General features: G+C 36.5%; 1 protein-coding gene across 1 annotated transcript in view; it reads left to right on the forward strand.

Moving 5' to 3' along the window:
• Positions 1-13052, forward strand: part of CSMD3 (CUB and Sushi multiple domains 3) — a 734654-nt gene that overhangs the window by 513590 nt on the left and 208012 nt on the right. Inside the window, 3 exon segments of the mRNA XM_067292283.1 lie at positions 913-1051; positions 3463-3650; positions 11150-11344. Coding sequence (XP_067148384.1) covers positions 913-1051; positions 3463-3650; positions 11150-11344 — 522 coding nt within the window.

Consider the following 13052-nt stretch of genomic DNA (forward strand, 5'->3'; position numbering starts at 1 on the left):
TCTTTGAGTTCGTGGAATCTTTACTATAAATCCAAGTTTGGAAGAAAGGAGAATCAGAAAAGTGAGTGATTGACTCCTTTCCCTGTTACTGCGGATGATCACATTGTAGACTTCTGTTTCACAAAACAATAAATGTCTGTGTTAATGCATAGCTAGAGTCATTCGAACACAATTTAAGAAATTCTTTCAAAAAAGATCCCTAGAAACCATGTCTATTTTCTTGTTTCTATATGAAAGCTCAGTTAAAGAATGTTGAAGTACAAAACTTAATTCAGGTAGTGACACCTTCATTATTTTTATCAAGTATTTACAGTTCTGGATCACAAAATGCACAAAACTGAGGAACCTCAAAATCATACAGAAAAAATAGTTTTTTCCTATTCTGAGTGTGCTTGACAGACATTTTCTTTATGTTTGAGCATGCAAGCTGCAATTACTAGAATGCTTTTGCTGGGTTTTGTTTGTATTATATCAGTCTTGATCTGAATTAATAATCAGTTCTGTCTTGTGAAAATGCATGTAGTTGCATTAGTGTCAGTAAATTGTATTTCATATTCTAAAAAGCTTCTTTTAGAACGCCTCTAACAAGAAGTAGAAAGGGAAATGCTAATGTCATTTTATGTCAGCTGGAATGTTTCTCAAGTTCACAGTGTTTTCAGAAGAGCCTGCAGATAGTGCCATGGAGAAAAATAAAAGGATATAAAGTTCAGAAACCAGTGCTTCACTTGGTAGTAATTAATATTTGGCTAAGGAGAAATGTGAATTCAGTTTTTGTTTCTATTAAAGCTTTGTAAATACTTTAGTTGTTTCTTGTTTAACTTTTGGAGGACATTAAATGTCAGTGAACAGACTGCGGGTACTTGTTTCTTTTTCTCCTATCTCTCCTCAATTCCAGTTTGTTTTTATTTATAGCTCCCTGTGGAGGAAACTTGACCGGCTCATCGGGTTTTATACTTTCACCAAACTTTCCTCATCCTTATCCCCATAGCAGAGATTGTGACTGGACTATCACTGTTAATAATGACTACGTTATATCACTGGCATTTATCAGGTAAACTGCTACTCACTCATAATTTCTAAAATCATGTTTGTAACTTAACTCTTGGCGGTAGTTCAGAGGTCTGTAGGACAACATCTGGTATACCCGCGCTAGCTGTCAAGGTGATGCATAATTACTGTCTGCCGGCAGTCGCAGCCGCGGCGTCCGAGCACTCAGCAGACACGGGGCTGGCGCGCGTGAGCTCCTCACGCCTGCGCAGGTAAAGCGCGCCCAGCTTGCACGGACCCGGGCGGAAGCGGAGACCCTGCTCCTGAGCGGGCGGTGTGGGCTGACCCCCGGTGTCCTCCCTAACCCCGGAGGAAGGCCTTTGAGGAGGACGCCTGTCGACTGATCGTGTTTCACGTGCCACGCTCTCCTGATATTGAAATAAAAAATCAAAAGCAGCGTTTAAATGTAGTTTTCTTAGCCCCCATCACTTTGCAACCAACAGGAGGTGCTGCCGCCGTGGTTGTTAAATGGAATAGTTTCAGCATTTCCACTTGGCACTGTGCAGTGTTTGATTGAGTTGAATACAATTCACAGAGGAACTTCTGCTCTCTGCACTGTATGTAACCCATAAAGTAAATTAATATGCATATTTACTATGTGTGAAAAGTATGCATCCAAATTGCAACATATGTAATACCACATAAAAGATAAAAACACTGGTTATAATGTGCCATTAAATTTAAATCCTTCTTATGGCAGGTGTTATATAGTACTGGCTTTACTGGTCTGGTCATTGATAATGTGATAACCTGTTTAGTGATATTGTCTGTATATTTGTTTGTTCTCAGTTGTTTAGTGGTATAGTATGTGTTTTGCTGTTAAAATACATTTGATATTTACCTTTACAGTATTAAATGTTACCTATATTGTGCCATGTATTTGGCTAGCCCAGAAGGAGTCACTTCATTTCGGAAGGGATTCAGTGAGCTGCTTCATGTCGTACTGAGTTCAGATAAATGATTCTGACATCAGAATGCAAACTCAGTTCTTTGCTACAAAGAAAGTAATTTCTGACATAATGCAGTACAATAAATTGAAGAATTTTATTCCGTTATTCCATTGGTGATGCATTGAAAAAATATAACATAAAGAATACCTCTTAGAAAGTTAATCACTCAATTATATAATTAACAAGTTAGCTATTTTGTTGCTGTTTGCTATTTTTTGGCTATGTTGTTTATTTAGAATCCTTTAAATTGTTAAATAACTTTATATAGCACATTAGCACTTCTTTTTTAGAATTATGAAATATCACAAACTCAAAATATGTAAGCATGTTCTGCTCTATTATGTATTTAGATATGAGAGCTATTTACTCTGCTTTAGAATAGCAACAATACTCTGCAGTGAGACCCAGTGTAATATGTGAATGGTCATTACAGATCCCAGATATAGCCAGGTCAGTCTTAAAATGATTCCTGTCAGAAGCAAGCTTAGTCTTGAACAAAGTGGGACACATCCGTACTGAGACTTGCCTCACTTATGACGCACAGACTGTTCCAGAGTGAGAAAAAAACATTCCTATATAAACCAAACTCTGGATAAAAATTTTAAAATCCACTAAATACTGTGAAATAGTGCTTTTGAGTGGGACTCATTCCAGGTAACCCTTAAACTCAAAGACACAAAATATTCCATTTCAAAAATCAAAGCTGTTGACCTTTGCATTTCTTCTAGAAGGAAATATTTTGGAAATAATCCAAAAGTTAAAAAACGTTTTCATTGAAGATGTTGGATCAGATCTTTAGTGCCTACATTTGTTTAAATCAGGAGCTAATGGCAACTAGAGATAAAATACTTCTAGCAGTTATATCTCTATTTTTTACTACCTTTTTTGTACAAGGACAATCTTATAAGGAAGTTTACTTAATTCTCTGCCCTTAGCTAAAATTAAGTTCAAAATCCATCTGAGCATCCTGACAGAAGGAAGAGGGAAGATTTAAATACTAGACCTTTTGAGCTATACTGATGATGGTCAAAATGCTACCTTGGGGTTACTGGTGGGTCATCCCTTTGCAGTGTGAAAATGTTAAGGCTGCCTGGGTGTGTACACTCTATTATTCTGAAGCTGACTGCATTGTATTGTAAAGCATTTCTGCCAGGAGTTCTGGTAGATCTAAGCTGTTTATTGCCCTAAAGCTTTAGAAATATTTTCTTTAATCATTATTCTCTATGTTAAAAGTTCACATAGTTTGCTGACTAGCAGCAAAATAATGATTTTTTTTTCTAAGCAAAGATTCAATAAATATAGTATTTTCATTGTTTTTTAATAAAACACTTATACAAATCATTATTCTGAGGCTATCTTTTTCCTTTTATGAAAACACTGATGTTAAGATTTTATTTAATCTGATTAGAGTGAAAATGTTATGCAAAGTGTATTCTAGCTACCATTTCTCTTTTTTGTTCTACAGTTTCAGTATAGAACCAAATTATGATTTTCTTTATATCTATGATGGGCCAGACAGTAATAGCCCACTGATTGGGAGCTTTCAAGATAGCAAGCTGCCTGAGAGGATAGAAAGCAGCTCAAACACCATGCATCTGGCTTTTCGGAGTGATGGATCTGTTAGTTTCACTGGTTTCCACCTGGAGTACAAAGGTAAAGGAAATAATTTTTCTCTTCTATTAAATAAGTTTAATGCATGAGGGTAAACCTTAGTTCATTTTAATTACTCATAGCTGTCTGTCTGGTAATGCTTTGGTTTTGCCTATAATGTGTGTGTTATCTGTTCATATAAAGTAGAGCATTATAAAAATACTAATTTAAGATAGAGCATCTGCTATATGATTTCATTTAGCTGACACGTGATAATGTTAAATTCACAGTTCAAAAGCAAAAAAATTGAAGACATCAGTTTATATGTTTCAAAAGTAATGATTCATTGACACAACTTGACAGCATAAATATGTTTCTTCCCCCAGTGTATAATTTATTTTTATTTTTCCTCTATGTAGTAAGGCATTTTGGCATATTTGCATCTCAGATTCCTGTAAGGTGAAAAGATGTTCCAGATGCTAGAAGACCAGTGATTCAAAATGAAAAAGTCTTGGGCTAGACCTTTGTATGGTAGGCCATAGTACATCTGTCTACATGAGGCCATAACAGTGTAAGCAAGAAAATGAATGCTTGTAAAAATCATGATCAGTAGGAGCTTTCAAAACTGTTTCTATGTAGCACAAGAAATGGAAGTATCCAATATAAAAGGAATATGAACGTATCCAGTAATCTGTAAAGACAGCCCGTGGGAAAAGGTGAATGTTGCTGGAATAAAGGCAATACATCCTAACCTCTTTGGACAGATTCTCTTCTCCATTTATTCTGATAGCAGCTGATAAACGCAGAAGTATACCAAAGAAAGTGTGATGCATTTGCAAATCTCAGAACCTTAAACCTGAGATGCAAACCCACAGAGGCTCCTTTTATTTTCCTAAAGCCAGTGGGTTCCACAAATGTAAAGAAAGTTAGCTTCACAGTATAATTTAGTCCTAAGAAGTTGAAAGTAGCTCTGAAACATGTTAATGGTAAATCCAGCTGTATGCACTTTTCCACATCACTTAAAATATTTCTTCTTCCTTCTCGATTAAATTGAAGAATGATAAGTGCAGATGGGAGTGCTATACAAAGCAGTAAAGGGATGCAGAGCTTTCAAAGAACAAGAAACTGCATTAATTTTGCAAAGGGAACAATCCTGTTCTGTGCTGTTGAATGCAGTCTTGTCTTATGGAATTAAGCAGTTTCTCTGATCCACCAATCTAAGTGTGAAAGACACTCATTAGGGGCACAGTTTCTTCTCATTCTTGGTCTAGGTTTAAATAAGGCAGTGAGCTAATTACTGTGCTTTCGATTCAAGACAAAATTCAATTTTCAACTTTACTGTTAGCCTGTGTGTGTCACTATGATCACTTATTTCTTTCTCTGCTTCCAGGAGTCATCCTCTCAAGGAGATTTCCCCATAACTTTACAGTGACTGCAAATCTAAGTAATAGGAGGATGTAGGCATTAGACTCTGTGCATGTGTGTGCTTGTGTATGCATACATGTATGTAAGGAGATGAGGGAAGGTTTGAGAAAGGATTCAACCTAATTCTTATTTTCCCTGCTCACCTAATATGGTTATATTTCCTGCTCTTCTCAGAATATCTGGAGTATGCATTTCAACATCTAAATTTAAAAAAAAAGGGCATAAAAAAAAGGAGGTATTTTAATTCCCACCAAAAAAATTCAAGGACTGTTAACTTTGGACCTGTATCAGAATCACACACACACACACACACACACGTGTATATATAAAACTTATTTTATGGGTATCATAAGAGCAGCTTAAAATTTGAAAGTGATATAATTATTATTAATGGACAAAAGATGAGTTGTGAAGTTTCAGAACAATCATTTATATTATCGTTAGTTTCCTGCATACTTATTTTCAATCTGTTGCTTAGATATTTAAGGTTCTGAGATAGTTCACTTAGTAAATATCTCAGAATCCAAAGCAAAAACTCAAACAGCAAGGAATGAATGTTTGAAACCTAAAACAAAAGTTTGCAGGACAGTAATATGACAACTAATGTATTTAAAAAGAAAGGAAATATTTTCACCTGTGTTACTCTGTTACTATCTATATTATTCTAACATATTACTAACATATCAATGGATCACAAACTGTATTAAAATGATGTAAGCATGACATCTGAAGTAGAAAACCATCATGCATTTAATTTGGTCAAAAATAATTATTACATTAATGAAGAGAAAACTCTTAATAGAATGTTTTATGAACCAGCCTTCTTTATGTAGATGGTAGAAGCCTTACGATCACAGGCCCTGGCACTTATGTGTTGCAAGGGTAATATGGCTAGGCACAAGCAGTCCAGGAGATCTCCAGAGTGTGTTCATGACAAATTCTTGATGTAGGTAATCCCTAACTGACTGGAGGAAACATTCTGCTGGACTTGTTACTCACAGAGAACAATTATGTCAGTGCTATGAAGGTCAAGAGCAGCCTTGAAGTTCACTGGAAGCCTAAAAAGGCTAAAGAAAATTGTGGTCCATTGCTCAGTGGGCAGGGGACCAAGTGACAAAGGAGATGGAAAAGGCCGTGGTACCTTTGCCTTGTTTTTTACTGGCAAGCTTTGCCCCCAGGCCTCCCTGAGCCTGCTAGCAAAGTCTGTGGGAGTGCAGCATTATCCACAGTGGAGGAATTTAAGATTTAGGAAGCACTTAAGCCAACTGGCCATATATAACTCTATTGGAACAGATGGGATGCACGCAAGAGTGTTGAGGTAGCAGGTTAATGTTACTGCAAAGTTGCTGTCTTATCATCTTTGAAAGGTCATGGCAGTCAGGCAAGCTTCCTGGTGACTGGAAAAGATAAATGTCGTATGAATCTGGTTAGGCTGGTCAGCTTAACTTCAGTCCCTGGAATGGAGTGAATCCTCCTGGAAACTATTTCCAAAACAAAGAACAAGGAGTTGTTTGGAAACAGCCTCCATGGATTTACCGAGGTGAAATCATGCCTGACCAGTTTGTTGCTGTCTATGAGAAGATGAAAGGCTGTGCAGACAATGGGGGAGCAGTGGATATTGAATACCCTGACTTCAGAAAGGCCTTTGACACTTTCTCCCAGGGTATCTTGAGAATGAAATTTGGTGAGATATGGACTGGGTAGATGGACAATCTGGTGGATGGAAAATTGGCTTGATTGCTGGGCTGAGACTGGCAGCCAGTAAGTAATTAATAGGATTAGTAATGTTGCCAATACTCTCTTTATTGATGACCTGCATGATGGAATGGGGCACGCTCTCGGCAAGTTGGTGCTCTCGGCAAGCTGGCAATCTTGGCCAACTGTGGGGAGCAGTCAATACTCTGGAAGGTGGCACTTCTATTCAAACAGATCTTACTAGGTTGGAGAAATGGGCTGACAGGAACCTTTGACAAAAGGAAATAGAGTCCTGTATTTTGGATGGAATAACCCCCTGCTACTGTACAGGTTGGGGGCTGACTGGATAGAGAGCAACTTTGCAGAAAAGAACCTGGGAACCTGTGGAACAACAGGTTGAGCATGAGCCAGCAGCATCCTGGGCTGAGAATGGCAGAATGGGAGGAAAAGTGGGATCAGCAGGTCCAGGGAAGTGATTCTTCCCTCTGGCTCTTTTGAGACCTTTCCTGGAGTACAGTTTAAGGCTCACCAGTAGAAGACCTTTGGGATATGTGAGCAATTCAAACAGAGGGCTACCAAGATGATTAGGAGGCTGGAGCACATGACATGTGAGGAGAGGCTGAGGAAACTGGGTTTGCTCAGCCTTAGGAAGAGAAGGCTTCAACTACTAAATGGAAGGATATGGAGAAGACAGAGCCATGCTCTCTTCAGGGGCACACAGTGAGAGGCAATGGACACAAGCTGTCACAAGAGAATTCCAATTAGATATTAAGAAAAAAAATTCACTATGAGGCTAGTCAAACACTATGCCCAAAGAGGTCATGACATCTGAATCCTTTGCAATCATTGTAATCAAATGCACAAAACTCTGAGCAACCTGATCTAGTTGGCTCTGCTTTGAGTGGGGGTTGTGTTAGATCCTTTCCAGCCTAAATTATTCTATGAAATGCATTTTCTGCACATAAATTGTATCAGCTGCAGGTGTATCCTGTATCTGTACTTGCCATGTCTTAAGTGGCAGTAGCACTAAAGTTGTACTCTGTTGACAGGCCATATTTCTCAGATACAAGCATCACTTGACTTTTGTCTCTACATCAGATCTGTTCTATAATCATGTTTGTGGTTGGATTTTGTTCTTCCCTTCCTGCCTACCTTCATGTCTCTTTCATAATGGAGGAGCAGCTTATTACTTATAATAAGTGCTCTAGAGAGTAATTACGGAATGTTTGCTATAGTTAGGTATGTCTGTAATATTCTCTCTAAGAAGCCTATTACAGCTTTGTTCTCTTTGAGACTTACTTAGAGACGGAGTAGTAAGTCATCAAGTTCTGAACAAAGCACCTGCTTCTCTTGGCTTTCAGTGCTGTTCTCTGTGCACTGAGACACTAGTTTTCTAGAGGGGTCTGACATCATTACCGAGTGTTAGCTAACAAAGAGGTTTCCTATTAAACATCAAGAATGCCGCGGCACATATCACTTGCCTGTATTTCAGGAAGCCTTAATGGATCTAGTGATATGCCAAAATTACCAGAGAAGTAGTTACTGTCTTTTATGAAGTTTGTTGCACAATTTTGCTAGTACGGAAAGCCAAGAATATAATATTATCTAACTCAAATCTTAGCTGTCTAATCAAAGAATTATTGTTAGTCCATACCTAATATTACCAAAAAAAAAGACTATTACAGAAAAATGTCTTAGTAATAACACAGACAAAATTGTTGCGCATGGTCTCTCTAGTATTTTCTCTGTGTCGTCAGGTTGGTAGTACTAGTCTTCTTCAGAAGGAAGGCATGAGAAAGGGAGAGTTACAGGGGTCATCAGTGTCCTGAGGAGGACACGGGGGTAGCATGATATTGATGGTGAATGTCTTTTTCAACTGCCTACTGGGTGCACTTTTTTTTTGTTTTTTGTTAATAACCTTGTTAATACAGTCTGCTTATTTCCTCTTTTTTCACTTGTTCCCAGCTCCATCTGGTGAATCCTTTTACCACATTTGACTTCTTTCTTCATATATTATAGCCTGATACACTGACTTTCTTTCCAAGCTCACTTAGCAGGTACTTCAGATTTCCAGAAGTAGTTTGAAGGTGCTTGGTATTTCAGATTTTATTTTTAAAAATAGTTATTAAGAAACTGTATTTCCATAGTGACATTGTTAGTGTTTAGTCAGCAGTTTCGGAAATCTGTCAAAACTGTATCTTTGGAGAAAAGAAAATTACAGGACTGTCATTGTTCCTCACAGAACATTTGTGCTATGACAGATAATGTCTTTCCTCAGTTTTTGGTTTACACACCAGACATAATAGATTACTTTATCTTTTTCTCTCTTTAATTTCTTACGTGATATTAGTCTATACTTTATCCAAGGAGCTGCCAGAATTCTGAAATGTGGATTTCTTGTTGTAAACTCAAGAATAGTTATTTCACAGTATGTGGCTTTAAAGTTCAGTAAGAAGGAAGTTCATTCTTTTCCATTCTTACTATTATCATAATGTTAAGACATACTCCTAAATTAAATGGACCATTTTATTCGAAGTTGAGAATTTGGACTTGAAAGGTCTGTCAGACTTCTCAAGTGAGTGCAGTTGGCTTACATAATAATTATTATGATAATTATGTGATATCTTACAGGGTTAGATTTACAGGTTACTAATAAATTATATCTCTTTACTTTTGATTGTGCCACCAGACTTCAGAATATGAGAGTTACCAAAGTTTTAGCCTTTCTTTCTGTGATGTCTTTTGAAGCATTGCCATTCAGAATAGGAGGCAGTTAGATGTCCCAGGCACCAGATTGCAACTACCTAAATGAATCATCTTGAATCTCTAATACCTGTTCTTAATAAAACTATGCATTATAACTATTACTTGTTATTGTATGGGTTTTCATATCAGAAGCAATGTTCTGTAGATTGGATATGCAAATCCTGATAAAATGTTAACCACATTAGGAGATCTTCATATTCCTTTGGAAAATTTGGCATTGAAATTTCAGAGGAATAAATCCATGTTTCCATGTTCAAATGCAAATATAACTTTATGATTTTGTAATGTATCTTTTCTCTCCTCTCCTAAATATCACAATATACAAATGACCATAGGGGATCAAACAAACAGTCTGTTTTCTTCAGTATCTTGTCTCTAGTAGTGACCAACAACTGATATGTGGCTAAAGTATAACAAAATGTTTGAATGTTTAATCATTTTTCCCTAGCATCTGTAAGCTTTCAGAAAATCTAGCTTGGGGACTGCTGGAATCCAAGGAAGTGTCCATGTATTTAAAGCTCTTAAATAGCCTTCCAAGAATTTTAAATCTTTTGGCAGCCCTACCTACCTGTAGCAGAAAGTTCCACAGTGCAAATATGCATGGTGCAGTAAAACACCTCTTCTGATGTTTTAGAAACTGGCAGTTGATAACTCCATTTAGTTCCTCCTAGTTCTTGCAGGGAATGAGTAAGTGTTCCCTATTGATCCTCTCCACGACACTCATAAATGATTAAGAAGAAAATCTGGAATTTCTGTCTTCTGCTCGATAAAATGAATTACTTCAGTCTCCATCCTGAATGGCACAAAAGTATTGCCTCATTCCAGCTTCTACCATTTCCTAATACATTTACTGTTATTTCATTAATGGAAAAACAGTGCAAATTTCACCTAAATGTTTACTTTTCTTCCCCCCTTCTGCATATCAGTGTTGTTATTTAAAAGTGCTGAATTGTTATTTCTGTGCAGCTTGTTTATTAGACATACTATTATTCATGTTATAGAAGGAAGGGGAAAAACAGGATAAGGGCATGGGCATGTTAGAATGGATTTCAATATTTTGAAACAAATAGCCATAAATAACAAAGGAAGGAGATAAATCTAAGGAATAGTTTCATTCTGTGTCCTCCAGTGAGCAAAGAAAAATTATATGAAAATATACCATACAGTATATAGGGAAATAGAAATCCACTTGGGGTTTATTAATGCTGAACAAATTGTGAAATGCTGCTCATATGCACACTTTTTATTTCATCTAAAATAGGTATTACATTGGCTTCCCCCACTTCCCAGTTTTCAGACCTCATATTTTAAAATTAAGATGTGTCTAGTCCAGCGGGACCATGTCCATAAAATGTAACTTCAGGTCTCCTATATAACTATGTCTCTGGTCACAGTGAACCCAGGAAAAAGAGTTGTTATAATGGTGCTCTATAGGTATAATCTGGGAAAAATATAAGAGGTGTGGTTTTGGTCATTATATAGAAATCTTAAAAGTGAGGAAGAGATGACTACAGTCATAGAACATTTGATGTGAAAGGAAGGTTTCTTTTGAGAAGATGAGAGCATGATGAAGACCCTCACAGGATGCTCAAACAAGACCTTGACAGAACAGCAGAAAATATTTGCAATGTTTTATATTATACTCAGAATTATGTTTGCATTTGTTTATTTTATAGCGAAACTGCGTGAGTCTTGCTTTGATCCTGGGAATATAATGAATGGAACAAGACTTGGAATGGATTATAAATTGGGGTCAACTGTCACGTATTACTGCGATGCAGGTTATGTTCTTCAAGGATATTCTACACTAACGTGTATCATGGGAGATGATGGAAGACCTGGATGGAACAGAGCACTGCCCAGTTGTCATGGTAAGAGCAGTGTTTCGTTTACTGTTGTTGCTGTCGACTTTATTCTTGTTTTGTCACATGGAAGAAACAGATACAAAATTAGAAGAAGCAGTTTTAATAAACTTCTCCTTCAGGACAAGTGCTCTTTTCAGTGATATATTTAATAAAAATGTCATGTTTAATATCACTGGGTAAATATTGTTGCAAGTTATTATTCTAGTATCACCGGATAAATATTTTTACAAGTTGTTATTGAAGACAGATGCCTACTTGTATTCTTGAATCAGCAATTTTTCAACAGATCATACAAATATATACCTGGGATATTTATTTCAATAGAGCATTAATTATACTCTTAATGTCACCATATATTTTTGTTTCTTTTTTATGGCTGTTTTCTAAACTACATAAGTACTTTAGTGAAACATTTTGTTTACACCACTGTGTATCAGTTAACCTTTTGTGCGTGTGGTCCCTAGGAAGATTCAGCCTTGAAATGCACCAAAGATCCAGTCCTTCAGATTTCATGCATATGAGTAATGCTACTCACTTCAGCAATCTCCTGACTTTAATGATAATATGACTGACCATCTCAAGCATAAACATTTTCAGATTTAGAATCTAAGAAAAGATTCCATTTCTAGATTACTGATTTGGTGTTAATTTTTACTAGCAGTTGATAGCCATTCCAGAAGAATGCAGTATTTTTTTCAGATGTTCTATATTATTGAGCACAAAACATGTCCTATGTGTCCATATATTACTAAACTTTTAGTTAACCAGTGAAGAACACAAAAATGCTAAGTAATAAAATTAAGACTCGATTAAAATTAAATCTCCCCAGTATCATCTTAATTTCAATTCCTTTGCCCATTGTGAAGACACAATGTTGTTAAATTCATTTCTAATTTAAATATATTTCTTTTAAGTAGAATATGTTTTTTCTTTGTTGTGTACTATACTTCTATTACAGTGGGGGAGTGTCAGTAAAACAGAAAAAAAAAATACTGATCGACAGCTAAACAGAATAACCAAGCGCTGAATGATAAAAGTGTAAGGATTTGAAGAACTTATATTGTTTTCATTATCTACCAAAAATATTATAGTACTGAAACACCAAACTTCAGTGGCCGCAAATTGGAAAACTGGCCCTAGCAAACTTACCTGGAAACGTGTTCAAACATTTGGAAATGTTTTCAAGCTTCAAGTTGGAAGCTTCTTTCTCATTTAAAAATGCTATATGAAAGTTGTCTTCTACCTGTTTTCTGGAGAGGGGTTGGTGAGGAAGGTTGCTGTATGTAAGAAGAGAAAGGATTCCTTCTTTTGGGAAGTCTTCTTCGTAGGAAAAGACAGATAAAGAATTTCTTTATCAAAGACGCAATGATTGTGTTTATTCATGCTGCTATCTATGTAATAGTCTTCAGAGCTATCTGATTATCTTAACGTTGAACATGTTCACTAAAGAGAGAGTCTTTTGCTTGGAAGGAAAATACTGCAATCTTACTAAAAGAAAAAAAATCTTACAATACAATGGGTAGTGGACAGCTGTCACTGATTCTAACTAGACTATTTTTTTCTGGATGAACAGGGCCTTGTTTCAAAGATGACAGGCCCTACACCTCTGTAGGATGTGCTATATTTTCCATTAAAAAGCCTGGGCCTTGCAGTTAATTCTACCTCACCTTTACTTCTTATAGTGGTTTTCTCTAGTTTGGAGTTTGTAAAGATT

Source organism: Apteryx mantelli, chromosome 2 (genome assembly GCF_036417845.1).
Source record: "Apteryx mantelli isolate bAptMan1 chromosome 2, bAptMan1.hap1, whole genome shotgun sequence".
NCBI lineage: Eukaryota > Metazoa > Chordata > Aves > Apterygiformes > Apterygidae > Apteryx > Apteryx mantelli.